Source organism: Podarcis liolepis (assembly GCF_965112155.1).
Source record: "Podarcis liolepis genome assembly, chromosome: 7".
Classification (NCBI taxonomy): domain Eukaryota; kingdom Metazoa; phylum Chordata; class Lepidosauria; order Squamata; family Lacertidae; genus Podarcis; species Podarcis liolepis.
Window position 1 is genome coordinate 22,232,675 of NC_139561.1, and position 20,407 is coordinate 22,253,081.

The following is a 20,407-nucleotide window of genomic DNA, read 5'->3' on the forward strand; positions in this document are numbered from 1 at the left end:
TTAAAGGAAGGAAAATCCACCACCTTCTGAAGGAGTCCATTCCACTGCTGAATAGCTCTTACTGTCCTGACAGAGCGACAGGCAGAATATCTGCTACTTAAACTGGAAAGGGAATAAAAGGTGCATGGGCAGAGTTCTTAATGCACTGTGGTGGGAATGAGACACAGGGCATGCTTCCCACAATCACCGCTCTCTGCCCCGGAATGCCGGTGTGGCGTAGTGGTTAGAGTGCCGGACGAGGACCAGGGTTCACAGAGCCATGAAAGGAGGTGCAACTTTGGGCCAGTCACTGCCTCTTGGCCTAACCCACCACACAGGGTTGTTGTGAAGATAAAATGAGGAGGGGGTAGAACTGTGCATGCCACACCCTGAACTCCCTGGAGAAGGGGGGGGGGGAATAAATGTAAGAAAGGAAGTACGTAAAGGTAAAGCAAAATGGAAGCTTCTGGGCAGACATGGGCAGACAGACATCTGGGCAGACAGACATCTTGGCAGACAGATCAGGGCTTGCAAACCTTCGGGCACATAGTTGCATCTGCAGACCAATGGAATTGTTGTGGGCACCACATATACACTGCAACCCTCCCCCCCCCCCATAGCACAACTGAACTTGCAATATATCAGTCTAATAATAATAATAATAATAATAATAATAATAATAATAATTTATAAGCCATCCTTTCTCCCAAAGGTGCCCAAGGTGGCAAACACATAAAACAATACTGTTAAAAATGAAATAAAGCCGTATTTAAAACATTTGAGAACAACAACACACTCTCCCAACTAATAATTTCAAGACCGCTAAGAGCAATGAGTTGTATCCAGTGGAGTTTGACTCTGAATAGGCCTGTTTAAATTAATAGGCCCAAGTTAGTCATGTCCATTAACTTCAAGGGTCTACTCTGAGTAGGGTTAGCACTGGACACAGCCCCAGTATCTCCCAACCGTTCACCCAGCCGTCAAATTCCTGGGTGAACTAGAATGTTTCTTCATTCCTCCTGAACGTTAATAATGAGGGAGACGGGCGCACCTCACTGGGTTGACTGGGCAGTCCACAAAACAGAAAACTGCCACCAAGAAGGCCGTGTCCTGGGTCACCAGGCAGCCAACCAGGCAGCACCGGCAGTGATGTGCTATCAGCTGACCCGTCCTTGGCAGTGCAAATAAGCAACCCATGGAACGCTATGTGATGCTTGCCGGTGTGATGCAATTCATTTGTGTTTTGCAAAATCCCCAAGCCAATATTTGAGATCGGTCTCTGCAAAAGAAGCTGGCGACAACGACCGAAGGGACCCTCAAAGGGAACAAAGCAAGGAAGCGCCAACTTACCGTCTTCGTGGCCCTCTCGGTTCCTCCGCCGGTGTCGGTCCCTCCTGTGGCTGATGACGGACTCTGTCCCCGTCTCGTTGTCCAGTCCATCTCGGCTGCTTGCGGCGTTTGGGCTGTAAGAATGAAGAGAGCACAAGACGTGACCGGCATTTGAAACAAGCCGATATACCATTTTGCCAAAACCCCGGCGGGGTTCATTTAGCATGTCTGTTGCAATTGGATCCAAAATGGTTTCAAAAGCATTCGGTCGGGCATATGGTACAGTCCTCCCCATACAGTGCCATCTCAGGTGTGGATAGAGAATGGCAGCTGTTTCTTATAGGCGGGCAAACATATTTTAATACATATCTCGCGAGGGATGCAGCATGCTGCAGCTCCCCCAGTCCTAAAATGATGTTCTAACCCCTACAGATATGGCCCCTGCTTTTTCATCTCATGCAAAAAGACCAGAGTTGTTCTCTTGGTGCCAACCCTGCAATCAACTGGTCTCAGCAGAGCCATCTAGCGACCAGAAGTTGTTTTCAGGCTGGACTGGGCAGCTAGCCCTGTAGACTTGGTACATGTGGGGATAAGGCGAGTGAGCTAACCCTAACATGCAGGGGTAAGGCTTTGCAGTAGGTCAGTTTTCACAGTGGTAACAAATGCATTTTTCCCCCTTTTTGCAGAGGGCAGATCTAAAATTCAGTCCGTTTGGTGTAGTCAGTTTGGTGCAACGGTTAAGAATCGTAGACGGGAATCTGGGAGGACCAGAGTTCAAATCCCCTCCTCACTCAGTCATGAAACTCACTGGGTGACCTCGGGCTGGCCGCTCTTATCTCTCAGACTAACCTGCCTCACAAGGCTGCTGTGAGGACAAAATGGAGAAGAGGGGAGGAGCCAGGTACGCCACTTTGAGCTTCCTGGATAGAAATGTAGAATAGAATAGAATAGAATAGAATAGAATAGAATAGAATAGAATAGAATAGAATAGAATAGAACAGAATAGAATAGAATAAGCATAGGCAAACTCCGGCCCTTCAGATGTTTGGGACTACAATTCCCATCATCCCTGACCACTGGTCCTGTTAGCTAGGGATGATGGGAATTGTAGTCCCAGACATCTGGAGGGCCAGAGTTAGCCTATGCCTGGAATAGAATATTGGTTTGCAGGCAGAAGGTCCAAAATGTGAGTTCATTGGTGCCTCCAATGTAAAATATGAGCAGGGTAGCCTGCAGAGCTGCTACCCGTCAAGAGCAGTCAATACTGCACTGGAGGGAGAAATCAGCCTGGGGGGAAGCTCAGTGACAGAGTAGTTCAATCTGTAGTGCACGAGACTCTTCATCTCAAGGTCATGGGTTTGAGACCCGCGGTGGGCAAAAAGTTTCCTGCGTTGCAGGGGGTTGGACTAGATGACCCTCATGGTTCCTTCCAACTCTACAACACTACAATTCTATTATTTGCTTTGCATGAGGAACGGCTGGGAATGCCCTCTATCTCAAACCCAGGAGAGCTGCTGCCAGACAATACTGAGCTAGCTGGATGATGATGATGATGATTAAATAAAATGATCTGATTCAGTATAAAGCAGCTTCCAGGTTCCGGTATCTGAAGGGAAGAACTGTAGCATGCAGAAGGGCCCAGCTTCCATCCCTAAAGGAGAGCTGGGAACAGCTGAGAGAGGTGCTACCGTTCAGTGTAGACACCAGTGAGTGACTCGGTGTCCAGCGGCTCCCTGTGTTCCCAGGAAAACAGAGACGTGTGAGAGGGAGACAAAGAACGAGTCAGACCAGCCGATCACATGACGGCAGCTGCCCAGGCGCTTGGGAGACGGGAGAGCCACAAGGGGGCAGCAAGAGAACGAGAGGATAGAAGTCAGGCCTGGCAGCAGCAGGAACACAAGCCCTCCATTTCCCCGCCCCTCACAAGGCCGGCAGAAGTAGGCACAGAAGTGGCTGTGACTCTTTCCAGGAGAAGAAAAAGCAAAAGCTGGAGAGATGGCCCAGGAAGGGACAAAATCTCTGCGCTCTTGACTTTCCAGTTCTGCAAGGCTGAACCTTCTGTTTTTGTTTTCTAAGGGGTGACACTCAGGTGGTTTTTCTAGTCACCAATGCAATACAAGAACAACCCCAAACCAAGCATCTGTTCTTACTCTGCCTGTAAGGAAGAACAGAGGAACCTGAGGCCCTCCGCAGGTTGCTGGACTTAGTAGGGATGGGGAGGGACAAATTTAGTGTGCAAAGCATCAGGGAATGAATAATCCAAACTCAAGTAATGATCACCTGCCGGTCAGGAAGGCTCACACGGATAAGGAACTCAGGCAGAAATGAAGAAGTGAAAGCTTCTGTAAGGATGGGATATTCTTATGTCTATATGTCTTATGTTAGGGAACGCCTCCACCTGTCAATCACCTGACATCACAAGGGTGTCAGCTGATTTATCAGCTGATTACTGGGGCTTAAATGCTCTGTGGGTGGTGCTTTGCAAGCACTGACCAGCTGACTGTCAGCTGGTCCCTCAGGGTGTGTGGGCAGGGCTCTTGCGGGACCTGTGACCTGGCCCAGACATCTCTTTACCTGCTCCACACTTAACATCATACATGATGTCAGATGATGTCATCACCATATATAATCTCAGGTGGTGGTGTCATCATATGTACCGTCAGATGATGTCATCATCATAGATAATGTCAGATGGTGTTGTCACCCTATATGATGTCAGATATAGCCAGGTTTCCGTGGCCTGGCCAAAATGGCTCTGTGGGCTAAACGGGGAAGCCACAGGCTGCAAGTTCCCCACAACTGATTTATATTCTCTTTTAAAGAGCCTTTTTGTGCTTAAAAGAGCAAAGGGAAGCTCCAATTTTATTTTGGAAAGTAAGTACACCTCTCAGCCATAGCAAAAGCTTGACATGAAGTGACAGGACCTAGATCATTCTGTGGCAAAGGAAAAAACATTAATAAATACATCCATATACATATATTTTAAAGAGCCGTACTGAAAGGAAGGGGGGCGGGAGTCTCCAATGCCTCCTGTTCTCTCGATGGGAGGAGGAAGATCTGTGTGGCTCTCGGTGCATTGGGAACCGGCGTCCGAATGGGAGCTCTCGGCCAGGACCAGCTGGAAGAGTCAAGAGAGGAGACAGAGTCAGAAGCAGGGGCACAGTTTGCATTTAAACCACCAAAAGTGCAACGCTTTTCTCAGTTCTTCAATTGCACCTGTTTGCAGAAACGTGGGGAAATGCTTTGTTTAAAAAAATGGCACACACCCCAAACCCCCAAAACAGTAATGCATCCCTGCAGAAAAACTTAACACCGTATGTAGCCCTTTGCCTCAGTCACAGTAAAGCAGGAGAAGGAAGTGTGCAGAGGCCAGAGAAAGAACGGTGAGTGGAGGCGCATCCCATTTGCTGAAATCCTGTAACTTTTCATACCACAGAGGTTCCTTTCTGACCTGCTTTTAAGTACAAGAATTGCCCCCTCCCAGGTGGCAATTAAGCTCCTAACTTTGGGGAACTACTGCAGAACAACTAATAAAGCAGAATTATATGTGGATAGCAAAGTATAAACCCACCCCTAATGCACTATGCACCCACGCCTAATGCACTAAGGGACGCGGGAGGCGCTGTGGGTTAAACCACAGAGCCTAGGACTTGCCGATCAGAAGGTCGGCGGTTCAAATCCCTGTGACGGGATGAGCTCCCGTTGCCCGGTCTCTGCTCCTGTCAACCTAGCAGTTTGAAAGCACGTCAAAATGCAAGTAGATAAATAGGTACTGCTCCGGCGGGAAGGTAAACAGCGTTTCCTTGCGTTGCTCTGGTTCACTTAGTCATGCCAGCCACATGACCCGGAAGCTGTACACCGGCTCCCTTGGCCAATAAAGTGAGATGAGCACCGCAACCCCAGAGTCGGTCACGACTGGACCTAATGGTCAGGGGTCCCTTTACCTTTAATGCACTATGATTGACTTAGCAACACGTTGCAGCAGACCTCATGGGAGGTCCAATACACATACATCCTGATCTGCTTGCAGGGCGCTTTCATGGACTGGTTGGACAGAGAAGAGAGGTGGGGGCCACCAGCTGGGGAACCGACAAGGGAAGAAGGCTCAGAGCCCAGGGAGTGGTGGCAGCATGGCAACAAGCGATCAGAGGAGGAAGACTGGGAATAGGACGTATTGGAAGCTGAAGGGGTAACAGGGCTTAGTGAGCTGGGTGACTCTGTGGCAGAGAGAAGTCCAGAATCAGAGGCAGAAGCTGAAGTTGGTGAATGGGAGGAGGAGGTGAAGAGATAGAGATGTGTCAGGCTGGTGAAGAGTCACCGGTGTCTCTCCTTTCTGCTGCTCACCTCCCCCTTTTGTCTCCCAGAACCAGAAGAGGGCTGAAAGAGGTGGAGCAGCGGCAGGTTGCATGCAGGCATAGTCTCCAATTGCTGGGGGAAAGCTCTGGAGAGGAGGGGACTTGGATGGCTGTGGGAAGGCATGGACTTACAGTCTTGGCAACTGATTCACGGGGTAAGACCTACAGGGAATGAGCTGCCGTGCTCATTTAGTCCTGACACCCAGCCAAGTCTGTGAAGATCGTGTTTTTGCTAATAAAAAGTTAACTCCAACTTTGAATGGTGTGATTTACTCCCTGCTCGCTCTTTGACAAGCGCTTATACATCTTCCCATTAGTCATATGTTCAGTCCACACCTTTCAATGCACTATAATGGGTTTTTCATTGCATCCCACACTTTCCAATGCATTTCCCAACAATAAAAAGTCTGCGGGTGGCGCTGTGGGTTAAACCACAGAGCCTAGGACTTGCTGATCAGAAGGTCGGTGGTTTGAATCCCCGCGACGGGGTGAGCTCCCGTTGCTCGGTCCCTGCTCCTGCCAACCTAGCAGTTTGAAAGCACATCAAAGTGCAAGTAGATAAATAGGTACCGATCCGACGGGAAGGTAAACGGCGTTTCCGTGCGCTGCTCTGGTTCACCAGAAGCGGCATAATCATGCTGGTCACATGACCCGGAAGCTGTACGCCAGCTCCCTCGGCCAATAAAGCGAGATGAGCACCGGAACCCCAGAGTCGGCCACGACTGGACCTAATGGTCAGGGGTCCCTTTACCTTTACCTAGATTCCTTGCATTAGGACAACAGAGCACTTCAAAACACTTTGAACGTGCAAACCTAACGTTCTAGTACGTGCCTGAACACACACACACACCTGCAATATACTGCCATTCGGGAGGTACCCCAATGCCCACCTCCGCCGGCCACCAAGTTGCAACAGGGGAGAGGGGCTGAGCTTCTGTCGACTGGCACATTTCCCCAATTTTAATTAGTTCATTCGGCAACCAGCTACATTCCCAAAGTGAAATCACAGATGACAGCAAGCCGTTGGGGGAAAGGTAACTGCATAAAGCCAAGGGGCAGGAAGGGATGGGGATAAGAATATATCACACAGACAAGGCAGCCACAAAAAGCATGAATTATGGAGACTTTCGTTCCCCCTAGAATAGCCTAAAATGGCAATATGTTTCTCATCAGAAACAAGCCCATCTCTCAAAATGAGAGCCATCAGGGAAACAGGGAAAGAATAAGATTAGGCCGGCCCTTGGTGAAATTGGCAATCCTGTAGCTGACGCAGAAGGGAACCGTTAATGGGGAAAAGGTAAGTCAGGGAGGCAGGTTGATGAGACGGATGAACAGAAAACAGGAAAGGCTGTCCCTCCCCGAGGTGCTCTTTCACTGATGAGAATAGCTGTACAATCTTTTAAAAAGAGAAAATCAAGGGAAGGATCGCGCAGGAGTCACACAAGTGACTTTCCTCCCTGTTGGGCTCATCTCAGAAACTAAAAAGAAAAACTTTTCTAAGACATCACATTCTGTTGCTTTGGAGAGAAAGACAGGCACCTTTTCCTGCTGATGTTGCCTGCCTTCGTCAAGAGCAGAAAAAGACGGAGGAGGAAGGACGAAAAGCGTTGAGGCAGCTTAAAGCAAGGTTAACCCTACATGGCACTCCCCTAATGTGGTTGGACCACAACTTCCATCGGCCCCAGCCAGCAGAGCCAAATTCCCCAACTTTGCACTTTCATAAACAATTTGCAAACTGAAATTCTTCCAGAGAATACTGAAAACGCATCTCTTCACCCTAGCTTTTGAGGTGTATATTTTGAGGACCCACCTTATTTTCATGATCATAAGCTATTTTAAAATGTTTTTAATATTGTGTTTTCATGTCGCAAGCAGCCCTGGAAGCTTAGGTGAAGGGCGGGTAATTAATAAATAACAACAACCACAACAAAAATGTTGCAATGCAAAAAAAAAAGATACAAAAATGCACAATGAGGAGAAATTGCTTTGCAAAAGTGTGCATTAGGCAAGATTGCAACCAAAAATGCATTAGGATAATAAATGAGGACTTTAAAAAAAAGCAAATTGCTAAAGAAGAACTTTAAGATTGAATTTAAGATTGGAAAAATAAGAAACAGAAGGAAGTGAAATTGATCGATCCTTCCTCCTCACAGTAAGCCTGCAACTTGTGCACATTTAATTTGTGCACATTCAGTTTTACATGAGCAGATTTTTTTTAAGGGGCAGAAAGGGCACGTGGTTCCAGGAAAAATGACTTTGGCAATTCCACCCACCATTGAACCCAACAGGTTTTGATTATATAGCCGTACCTTGGTTGCTGAACGCCTTGGAACGTCTCGGCTCCCAAACGATCGAAAACCAGAAGTGAGTGTTCCGGTATTCGAACAATCTTTGGAAGTGCGGCTTCTGCAGCTTCCGATTGGCTGCAGGACACTCCTGCAGCCAATCGGAAGCTGCGTCTTGGTTTTCGAACAGTTCTGGAAGTCAAACGGACTCCCGAAACACATCCTGTTCGAGAACCAAGGTACAACTGTACTCAACTTGGGTTTCAGGTACGATCGCAGGAATGTAAGGCCCATGTAAATTGTGGCCTGAACGTACTCTTATTTCAAAAGGCACAATCATCCCCCAGTATCTCCAGGCAGGGCTGGGAAAAGACTCCTGCCTCAAATCCTGGACAGCATCTGCCGGTCAGTGTAGACAAGACTGAGCTAAATGGAGTAATGGTCATGGACTATATAAAGCAGCTTTCTGTTTTTTTACACACATAGAGAATTCACCTCACATTTTTTCATTTTATGCCTGGCTTGTACCCAATGCTAGTCCTAGTCTAAGTAGACATACTGACCACGACTAACCTAAGACCGATAATTTCAGTTGGTTTATTCTAAGTGGGACATTAGGCCGCATTCACACCATATATTTAAAGCACTATGGCACAGGTTTAAACAACCATGACTTCACCCCCTCCCCAGAATTCTGGGAGCTGTAGTTTGTTAAGGGTGCTGAGAGTTGTTAGGTGACCCCCCTACAGAACTACAATTCCCAGAGTGGCTTAACAATCAATCCCTCTTCACAGGGAACTCTGGGAATTGTAGCTTCATATGGGGAATAGGGGGGTCGCCTAACAACTCTCAGCACCCTTAACAGACTGCAAGTTCCAGAATTCTTCAGTGGAAGCCATGGCTGTTTAAAGTGGTAATCATATACTTTAAATGTATGCTGTGAATGTGAGCTTAGTTGGATAAAACCCTGTATGTGGCTTGCTTTGGGCTGGGTGCTTAACATGATCAACAGTCCACGACGAGCCACAGTTTGACGTAATGTGTGTTTTGGACGTCCTTCCTGAATGAAGACTTTCACCCACCTCTCACAATGAAATACAATTTCCACCATGTGTTCGCCCAGCACTGACGCTCAAGTGATGGATTACCCAAGCAAATTTAGCGGGCCCCTCCCTGTGGCGACTCTCAATCCGATACAAAGTTGAATGGATTTTTAAAAATTTATTTTCATTAAAATCACAACCGCATGGGGCAGTGGGCCTGTTAAGCATCCATGTGCACAAAAGGAGACCAAGTATATATCGTTGGGTTTTTTAAACGCCTCTGATAATGGGCATCAGAATGCTGGAGCCGGAGAAAAATGAAGCATGACATCACCGCAAACCAATCGGGAGCCGTGTCAATCCCAAGGAAGCCAATCGGGGAAGAGATGCGCCGTTAATGCGGTGCCTCCTTTGGAAATAAGGCAGAATGGCCTACAATGGTCAACCCACTGTGCGCAACCTGCCATCATCAGCCAGCGACTCAGCTACTCTCAGAATCAGCACGCAGCGAGCCAGCTTAATTCTTTTCACAAGGAGAAAGAGCCGGCCCCAGCAGGGTGGCTGGGCCTGGATTGTCCGAGGAAAGAAAATGGGGCTGCCTTTTCAGGAACTATCAAGAGGCAATGGAGGTCGTGAACAGAGCGCACACACACACACACACACACACACACAGCCCTCGATGATGGAAGGGCATGGTGGTCCTGATCCTGCCAGCTAGGCCAACTTCCAAAGTTAAGGAGGGTTTAACGAACTGATCATGAACTTGGTGGAAAAACAATGGAAGGTGAACTGTAAAGCTTGTGATCTCAGAATTTTTTATTGGTGAGCATCATGAATTAAGGACTGGTGAAGATATAACACTGGCTGGCTGCACGCCTACTCACGGTTAGGAGACGAGGAGCTCTCTGCAGCTCCCTTGCCCATTTCTGCACATGAATGTCCATTTTGTTTTATCCCCCCCCCCCCCGGCCACCGCCGCTAATAATGCTTAACATCTGCTGTGGCATTTTTCACAAACCATGGTTCGCTCTGAACCGCAGCGTGCAGTTGTAGTTAGAAGTGGGTTTGGAACTAGCCACTTGGCCTCACACACCAGTGCAGACAGCATGCTAAGCAGAACCAGTCCCTGTCCTTGCCTTCCCCACCCCTCCCTCCCCACCACCACTTTCCTTAAGCCTGAGGGCCAAGGACTATCTTGCTTGTTTTCATTTTATCTGAAAACTGTTCTGGGAGCTTTTTTCACCTGATCAGCAGGGTATATAAATAGTGCCAAACAGTGGCGTAGCGTGGGGGGTGCAGGGGGGGCCGGCCGCACCAGGCGCAACATCTGGGGGTTAGGGTTAGGGGGCGCAAATCCACGGGTAAGAGGGTGCAAATCCATGGGTTAGGGGCGCAAATCCACGGGTTAGGGGGCACAAATTACTTGCCTTGCCCCGGGTGCTGACAACCCACGCTACGCCACTGGTGCCAAAAATGAAAGCTAAGGGGCAAGTTTTTAAGCGGGAGAGGAAGAGGCTAGGAACACACACTAGCGTCTCCTAACCAAGCAAAGTTCGATCTGCACCAGTCTTCGTAGGACAAAACAATCTGTGTCAAACTAAGCTCTACTCAAAGTAGACCTGTTGAAATTGAGGGACACGAGTTATTTATTTAAATATTTATAATATGCACTTTCATAAATATATCCACCCAGGCGTTTAAAAGATACAGTAAAATAAGCAAAAAGCATCCCTACAATCAACAAAACACCATTAAATGCTGAATGGTTGAAAAGATTGCAAAGAGCCTACCTAAACAACGTGCCTGGATGATTCTCTGCCAATGATCCACTGGCAGGGAGTTCCACAGGGCAGGGCCTGCTCCACTAAAGTCTCAGTTCCTAGTAAAGACCAAACCACCGAAAGCAGGCCTTCGGAGGATCTCAGTGACTGAGGTGGAACGTAAGAAACCAGACCGTCCTTAAGTCATGTTGATGGCCCTCGTCTGAGTAGGACTAGCAATGGATACAACTCTGAGATATTTTATTGCTGACAGCAGTCCTCTGCAGGGATATTATAATGATTTTAAAAAAAAACATATTTGTAATTGACAGAGCAGCTTTAAAAAGAAGCTGATGAAGTGAAGTGATTGAAATAAACTTACGCAATACCAAAAAAGTCTGCATACAGGTGAATCGTTAAGATCCTGGGGGAAAGGGTAATTTAAAATTTAACTACAGAAGCTAGCACTCTCTTCTAGAAGTCAACTTGGCGCTGCAACGTTATGTCATCTTGATTTCTGACCCCAAGTTACTGCTTTGGACAGATGAGAAAAGCAGTTCCCCTGGAATTAGGCGAACGTTTTAATCTTTTCATTTCATTCCTTGGCTCCATCTTCCCTCCCTGACGCTGCTCTGGGGCCAATTATGTTTTGGGTCTTCTTACAGAAAATAGTCACATGGGCAACCCCCAGATCTCCTCCAAAATTCCTCTTTATTGTGGGTTTGTGATTATTTGAGCACACAATGGTGCACAATCCCGCTTTCGATGCTGTTTAAGCCTGCAAATGTTTCAGGGACGACACATTGCTTCATTTCCAGCCAGCGAATGTCCTATAATTCTCACTGCCGAAATCCTATAACTTTTCATTCCACAAATCTTTATTATTATTATTATTATTATTATTATTATTATTATTATTAGCCCCACTATGGGTGAAGGATGACACTCAGCCTCTGGCAAACCGCTTGGTCCTTCAAAACACGAAGGGAGGAGAATAAACCAAGGGCAAGGAGTCCAAATTGCAAAATGGCTTGGATGACGCCACCTAGAGCTCCTATGCAAGGCACAAACTACAGAGACAACCTGATCTTCAGTTGCAGATGCTTCTCGCCGTGAGTCATGAAGGCACACTAACTCCTTCAAGCACAGGAGGCATTGTGGCTTTGTCTGTGGTGCTGAGCAGAAGAAGAAGGAGAAGTTCTCTACGATGCCAGCAGGAACTTTCATAGAACGCAAGACTTACCAATGGCTACTAGCCATACTGGCTATGTTCTGTATCCACTGTCAGAGGCAAGATGCCACTGTATAACAGATGCAGGGAATCACAAGTGGCGAGATTTGCTGTTGCGCTCTGGTCTTGTTTGTGGGATTTGGGCTGGGGCATCTGGTTGGTCAATGTGAGAACAGGATGCTGGGCTAGATGGGCCACTGGCCTGATCCAGCAGAGCTCCTTTTAGGTTCTTATGACTAACAGTGAGGGAGGGCTGTTGCCTTCATGCTATGCCTGGAGGAATTTGATTGGCCACGGTGTGAGAACAGGATCCTGGACTAGCTGGGCCTCTGGCCTGGAATAAGGCAACTTCCTTTGTTCAAAGCAGAACAGCGATGAGGAATCCATGACTCTCGCAGAAGTTGGTGGACTACAACTCCCATCATCCCTGACCATTAGCCATGCTGGCTGGGGCTGATGGGAAGCTGGGCATCATCTGAAGGACCACAAGGCTGCCCACCGCTGAAGCAAGGAGTACCAGACACAACAAAGTCCTTGTGTGCAATTGTCATAAACCACACATCAGTGTTCAAAATTCGCATTTTGAGCATTTTGCACCTGGCTATTGGCCACTTACAACCAAGTGAAGATGCCCGGGTACCAGGATGGTGCCTGATGTCTCCTCCACCTGGAGATGCATGCCTGGGGGGGTCCTTGGATCTTGACTTTTTTCACAAACTAGCAACACATCCTGTAGAATTCTATCTGTTGCATTTTATCTGCACAATCAGAACTACTTTCAGGAACCAAGAAGTTGTATTGAAAAATACAACTTTCAAGCCATCTAGCCCCAAAATGGCAACTAGGGATTCTGTGTTTGTGACTGTAACCCTGGTTTAAGGAGCCATTTGGAGCCTGGCTTATATAAACTGAGTTTCTAAAACTGCCACACATTATTTCATAAAAGCGCTTAGCAAATGAGTTTGAAGTCTACCCAGCAGCCCTCAGTAACTGTCAAGTAATGAGGCTAGGAACAAGGGGTTATAGCCAACTAACTCCACTCAAGAGTAAACCCACTGAAATGTATGGACCGTAATTAGCCATGTTCGCTAGCTACTCTCTGAGTAGAACTAGCTAGGGATACAACTCAAGACCTAGGACAGGTCTGAAGAAATGTTTGGTAAAAGGATCCTAGAAAAATGATTATATCCACACCAAGCTTTAAAAGCACTCATAAATCCACCCCTATTTGACTTAAAGGCACGTTAGCGCTGTGAGTCACCCTCAAGAGTCGTAAAGCCATGCCGAATCGCGGCAAACCGCTCATAAACCTCCCAATACAAAATAAACGGCAAAGGACACACACACAGAGAGAGAGCTAAGAGCGTAGCGCCTGTAGAATCTGCCGGCAAGCATGGGAATTTTTGCAGAGTGGAATAATAACAATGATAACAATAATGATAATAATAAAAATAATAATAGTGTGATTGCAGGCTTTTAAGCAGAGCAAGGGCATTAGAGCAAAGCACCTGTCGGCTAAAAACAAAAACAAAAAAACATTGCTTGATTTTTCAACATGTGCCCCATGCAGCTTAAGCACACAGCCTGTGCAGAAAAACAAAGGCATATGAGGGAATGTGGAAGGTGTACCTGAGATATTTTACCTGTAATGGCTATGCGGCAGCCACTGTTAAGAGGCGAGCACACAGGTGGGAACCAGGCCCACGCCAAACAGACAGAGTGTAGAAGCCAGGTCTTAAGATAGTACTGGGGTGCTGCAATCATAACTTACAATCTGGACATCAGAATTAGAAGCGAGGTAGGAATTGGATTCAGCTCGCACTTAAAGGTAAAGGTAAAGGACCCCTGACAGTTAAGACCAGTCGCAAACAACTCTGGGGTTGTGGCGCTCATATCACTTTACTGGCCAAGGGAGCCGGCATTTCTCCACAGACAGTTTTTCCGGATCTTGAGGCCAGCATGACTAAGCCGCTTCTGGCGAAACCAGAGCAGCACATGGAAACGCCGTTTACCTTCCCGCCGGAGTGGTTCCTATTTATCTACTTGCACTTTGACGTGCTTTCGAACTGATAGGTTGGAAGAAGCAGGGACCAAGCAACCGGAGCTCACCCCGTCGTGGAGATTTGAACCTCCCACCTTCTGATCAGCAAGTGCTAGGCTCAGTGGTTTAGACCACAGTGCCACCCACATCCAAACAGCTCGCACTTAAAGGCCATTAATTATCCGAATTCGCATTTTCCAAAGCAATGCAAGCACACATCAGCAAAACAATTGCGCACCCACAGTGGTATTCTCAGACTAGGTATGGGGCGGAAATAGTTTGGATTGGCTATCAGTTAATATCTGATGGGATTTTAATGAGAAACGGCCTAATTTTGGGAATTGTTTTGAACTGTTCTAACATTGTGTAAACGTTGAGTTTACCAAGAGAAGGGATGGACTGTAAAACCACGCTTATGTTGTTAGATCTAGCAATGGCTCCTGCAGGGCCCCAGAACATTTCTACCGATCGTACAACTGAAAAGCCTCTACATACCCAAGACACGACGCGTCCATTGAAGCAGGGCAGCTTTGCATTGTCGTCTGAGATCTCCTCTTTCACAACCCTGGATGGATGAAGATGAGAGAAACAAGAAGACATCAGGAGTTCATATCGGAGAATTGCAATTTAATGTGCAGTGCTTTGAAAAGAAGGAAAGCATCTATCTATCTATCTATCTATCTATCTATCTATCTATCATCTATCGTGATACCTCCTGTTAAGTACTTAATTCGTTCCGGAGGTCCGTTCTTAACCTGAAACTGTTCTTAACCTGAAGCACCACTTTAGCTAATGGAGCCTCCTGCTGCCGCCGTGCTGCCGGAGCCCGATTTCTGTTCTTATCCTGAAGCAAAGTTCTTAACCTGAAGCACTATTTTTGGGTTAGCGGAGTCTGTAACCTGAAGCGTATGTAACCTGAAGCGTATGTAACCCAAGGTACCACTGTATTTATTTCATAAAATTTATATACTGCTTGCTTGTATTTTTAAAAAACCCACAGCGTGGTTTACAACTAGAAGAAAACAATGAAACCACCAGTAAAAAACAGTTAAAAACGACAACTTAAAATATTCAAAATAATAATAATTAAAATCAATAAGCTGTAAGCCAGATTAAAACGCACGTCAACATTCTACATATCTGGACAGGCTCGCCTACACAAAAATGTTTTTAGCAGGAGCTGAAAAGAGCACAGTGAAGAGGACAGTGTCTGTGTAGGTGCAGCCACACTAAAGAATCAATTTCTTACAACTGTGTAACAAATATGATGCAGCACCAGTAACAGTGCCAGATCTGTAGATCTTGCAGCAGTCGAGTGGGCGTATATGGAGCAAGGTGATCTTGCAGGCAAACTGGTCTCAAACTGTTTTAAAGATGCTGGTCATCAGCCCTAAGGGGTTAACCCCTCCCAGAATGCAAGTAGCCCATTTTTTAATATATATAAATGATGGATAACCTAGCAAAGATACTAAAACAGCAACACACACACACACACACACGACCAGCAGTATCAAAAGTAGGAAAAATAAAAATGACTGTATTGACAGTCTTCTTGGAAGGCTGGCATGGAAAGGGTTAAAGAGGGCTTCCCTGGTGGGCAGGACAGCATTACTTACATTATATAACACAATATATGCCCTGCTTGAGTGTAACAAAAGCCCCAAGTGGTTTACAAAAAACTGTTTAAAATGAGTACCATCAAAAACATTTTAACAACAACCAGCAGTTAACCAGCCCCATTTGTTGGCGATGTTGTGGTTGGAAAATTCCTTCACTGGGGAGGGGGCTTCATCTATATCAGGGGTCAGCAAACTTTTTCAGCAGGGAGCCGGTCCACTGTCCCTCAAACCTTGTGGGGGGGGGGGAGACTATATTTTGAAGGGGGGACGGACGGATTCCTATGCCCCACAAATAACCCAGAGATACATTTTAAACAAAAGCACACATTCTACTCATGTAAAAACACCAGGCAGGCCCCACAAATAACCCGGAGATGCATTTAAAATGAAAGGACACATTCTACTCATGTAAAAACACGCTGATTCCCGGACCGTCCACGGGCCAGATTTAGAAGGTGATTGGGCCAGATCCGGCCCGGGCCTTAGTTTGCCTATCCATGATCTATATCACCTCCAAGGTCCTTCCCACTCAAACTATTTGCCAAGTACTGTAGCTGATCTCTCTCTCTCTCTCTCTCTCTTAAGGAACTTGGAGCTGCCAGAGTTTGAACCCAAGACCTTTTGCAGGCAAAGGAAATTCCCTCTTGAGCAACCCAGTTTCCCCCACACAGAGATTGAGCAGTGAGCTTTCTCTAGGCATAGAGGGAACTGGGTATGTTTTGCCTGGAAAAGACAAGACTCAGAGGGGTCATTCAAGTGATCCAACTTTCTTTCTTTTTTACCTCATGTCATCCAATTTTCTTAACATTTTGTACACTCGTCGAATGAGCAAAACTAAGTTTAAATCTAAAATTTTAATTTTTCATCTCATCCCATTTTTGAGTTATGAATGTTTGGAATTTCAAAAAAACTGACAATTTTGGATTTCGGAAGGTGATAGACTCTCCTTCACTGGTTGTTGTCGCTGTTGTTTTTAACAGAGATCCGGTGGCCGCTTGTCAGGGATTCTTTAGCTGGTTTTTTAAAAATTATTTTTTCAATACAAACAGCAACCACAAAAAACACATACAACAAAAATCATAATAACACTAATAACACAATTTAACAATTCAGATTTGAGTACTGATATACCTATATCTTTAGCTGTGATTCCTGCATTGCAAGGGGTGAGATTAGATGTCCCTTGGGGTCCCTTGTCCAGCTCTATGATTCTAGGACTGATCCTTTGTACCCATGTGTGAGTTTAATTAGCTAATGAACTTGCTTCTGGCTGCACACCTGCAATATTTCAGCCCATATTAGTGTCTCTCTAGCCCACAAATTGAGAATTCATCTCCGGAGGGGGAAATGAGCTGCTTCTCCCCTCACAAAACAAACACAATTTTGTTTCCTTGCTTCGCTTCAGATCTTTCCATTTTGGTCCCAAGGGGGGGACACCACCAACTGGAAACCTCATCAATCTGGTGTTGTGTGGTTTGGCTTCTTGGCGTTGTTTGCTTCCTTTAAAAACACCACTCCCTCCGTTTGTTTAATGATTCCCTCCGTGGTTCTCCTGCCATGCGAGGGTGGGGGGCACAAAGGAAGGAGCGAGTCTTCAAAGCATCATCAAAAAGGTACCCTTAAAAACCCACATGCGTTTGCAAAAGGCGGAAATCAGACAGAGGACTGTGTTTCTCTCCCGCTTGCAGGTAAGACATCTGAAATCTACTTGCAGAGAACCTAAGTGTAACAAGGCTTTATCAGTATTGGATCCAGACTGTAGAGCAGGTCAGTCATGATTAATAATAATAATAATAATAATAAATTTTATTTATACCCCATCCTCCCCGGTTCAGGGCAGCTAACACCAATAAAATCGCAGTAAAAACATAATAGGGGAAAAAGAGAGAGAGAGAAAAACCCCAATTTAAAATACAGGTTAAAATGCAATTTAAAATGCAGCCTCATTTTAAAAGTAGCCCATAGATCAAAACCATAAGGGGAGGGAAAACATAAGGGTCAGACTAAGTCCAAACCAAAGGCCAGGCGGAACAGCTCTGTCTTGCAGGCCCTGCTGAAAGATGTCAAGTCCTGCAGGGCCCTAGTCTCTTGTGACAGAGCGTTCCACCAAGTCGGGGCCAGTACTGAAAAGGCCCTGACCCTAGTTGAGACCAATCTAACCACCTTGTGACCTGGGTACAAGATGTGGGACATAATATTTAGATGGAGGAATGGGAAAAACATGGAAGAATGACATAAAATTTACAGCATGTGTGGCGATTAAAGAAAATCATACGAAAATGATGTACAGATGGTATCTAACTCCTGTCAAATTAGCAAAATGTACAAAACTAAAGAAAGCAAGTGTTGGAAATGTAAAACTTTTTTCATATGTGGTGGGATTGTAAAATTGTTAAGAAATATTGGGAAATGCTATATAATGAAATGAAGATGTTTAAAATAACCTTTGTTTTTTTTAAAAAACAGAAGCACCGTCAATTGGGAAACACTGGCCTATGAGCGCTCCAATTGGAGAGCAGCCTTTACCAAAGGTGTCATGGACTTTGAAGACACTCAAACTCAGGATGAAAGGGAGGAACGTGCTAAGAGGAAGGCACGTTTGGCAAACCCTCACCTTGATCAGCTCCTGCCCAGAAACCTATGTCCCCACTGTGGAAGGATGTGTGGATCCAGAATTGGCCTCCACAGTCACTTACAGACTCACTGTTAACACTGTGTTCACAGAAGACAATCTTACTCAGCTACGAGTGACCGCCAAAGAAGAAGATAATGACGGATATGCTCCGCTCCCATGGACAGAGAGGCATTATGATTCTGAATACTAGCTGCAAGGAACCACAGAAGGGGCGAACGTTGTTGTGCTTAGGTCCTGCAGGTCATGCTTCGGTCTTGAGCTGGGATCTTCCAGAGCCACTACTGGCCAGAGCAGACAATACTGGGCTCGCACTGCAAGGCTGTGTCGGTTGTTTTATTTGTCCCACCAGCACACAAGCAGAATATATATTAGGTGAATTAACAAAACCACATTAGAAGTTGAACAGCGCCTCTAATTCACACATGCTTCGGGTGGTTAGTTATTAAAACACTGAGTTCGATAGCTCCGCTCTCAATGCTCCACATTTTTTTTATTGCATCACACATTCCTGGCAGCAATTTAATCAGCAGAACGAGTTAAAGAGAGTTTGCTCCCCCTCTGTTTTTATTTTTTCGAAGCCTTTTAAGAGTCGCCTTGGGGGAAAAACAAATCAGGTTAAGATGGGGTGGGGTGGGGAAGAGAGATTGAGCAGTGAATTAGTACAGCATCATCGTCATCTCTTTCAACAGTACTTATCTCCTTTCTTACAGGTTGGCCGTGGCAAGTAGCAAATTTGGACAGGCTAATTGCCACTCGCTTGTGGAGAGTGAGGGTTTCTGCCAGGCAACCAGGCAAACAAGAGAGTCAATTTTCAGCAGTTAGGCGCTGAACCTGATTTGACTACACTCGTCTTTATCCAGAGCAGGCATCGACAAGATGCTCATCACACTGAACGTGACATGCAGCCCTCTGGCAAGTGTGATGTGACGTCAGCTTTCCATCCAACTTTGAATCCGCAGAAGTTGTCCAGGCAATGGCGCAGTGACCCCCCCCCCCAACACACACACCAAATACCCAACTCCAAAGCTTGATGGCCACGTGGGCAAGAGGTCTATGTATGTGTGTGGTGTGTGGGTGTGTGCATGCACATCCATACACACAATCTCCTGACTGCTGGTTTTGTTTGATGCTACTGTAGATTCTGCAGCATGTCACCGATAGTGTGTTAGTGGTGAATTTGTCCTGGATTGTTCACGTGTAATTCCACTTTATTAGTTGTTCTACAATGCCTCCCCAATGTTAGCAGATTATTGCCATCAATATTGCTACTCTGGTGCTATAGTACAATGAAAGTGGGACAACCTCCCCCTGCTCCCGTAATATTATTGATAGCATATAAAAGTTACAGGATTTCAGCAAGAAGCTACAGGACATGCATCCATTGGAAAGGAAACAATATGCTCGCCCCAAAGCGTTTGCAGTACTGAAAGTGGGATCATGTATAACCACCCCAACAGCATCACGAGGACAAATCACCATGAATGCACAACCAAGTGTGCATCTGGAGGGGCTCCATATACATACACGCACAATCTTTTAACATATAAATTCTGCAAAGTGCTTGTAAGAAAAGGGGGGGGGGGTCCAAAGAGAGCGGAATATCCTCACATCAAATGCTTTGGCACATCATAAATAAAAGATCTGCCGCAACCATTCTTTCAAGCTCTTCAAGTTACAACTGGCGTTATTGATCTTGCGCTGGCACATTCCATGCTAAGGAAGGGCAATCTTGTGTTTAGAGTGTGGCCAACAAGACAGGAAGTGGTACCAAAAAAAAACCACGGTGTCCACTCCTGCTCCTCCACTGAGCTAAAAAGTTACCAAGGAAAAGCAGTTCTTCCTTAACCAAACTGAACATGCACATAACGCTCAAGTGTTCAAAGCCCTTCACAGGCATCATCTAACGTTAATCCTGATATGTCCTAAGAACATTAAGAAGAGCTTGGCTGCTGGATTAGGCCACCTAGAGGCCCACATAGTCCTGCATCCTGTTCTCACAGTGGCCCAAAGAGTTACTCCAGCGCAACAACCACTCTCCTCACTTGCAATTCCCAGTATTCCTGCCTCCGGCCAGTGGATAAACCTTCTCAAATCAAATAAATAAATAAATAAATAAATGAACAGACACCC

At 46.1% G+C, this 20,407-nt stretch overlaps 2 protein-coding genes across 8 annotated transcripts in view; both read right to left on the bottom strand.

Moving 5' to 3' along the window:
• Positions 1–20,407, bottom strand: part of DVL1 (dishevelled segment polarity protein 1) — a 126,142-nt gene that overhangs the window by 76,593 nt on the left and 29,142 nt on the right. For all 7 annotated transcript variants that reach the window (XR_014528396.1, XR_014528397.1, XR_014528398.1 and 4 more), the window contains exons 2-4: positions 14,519–14,588; positions 4,305–4,426; positions 1,330–1,442 (exon numbers count right to left, since the gene is read on the bottom strand). Coding sequence is in view for 4 of the 7 variants with exons in the window: in XM_083512998.1 (XP_083369124.1) it covers positions 1,330–1,442; positions 4,305–4,426; positions 14,519–14,588 (305 nt within the window). In the remaining 3 variants the exon portion in view is untranslated. The remainder of the gene's footprint in view (positions 1–1,329; positions 1,443–4,304; positions 4,427–14,518; positions 14,589–20,407) is intronic.
• Positions 734–20,407, bottom strand: part of LOC310711391 (C-signal-like) — a 129,030-nt gene continuing 109,356 nt past the window's right edge. Inside the window, exon 6 of the mRNA XM_083513295.1 lies at positions 734–776. Within this exon, the coding sequence (XP_083369421.1) occupies positions 749–776 (28 nt within the window). The 3' untranslated portion in view covers positions 734–748. The remainder of the gene's footprint in view (positions 777–20,407) is intronic.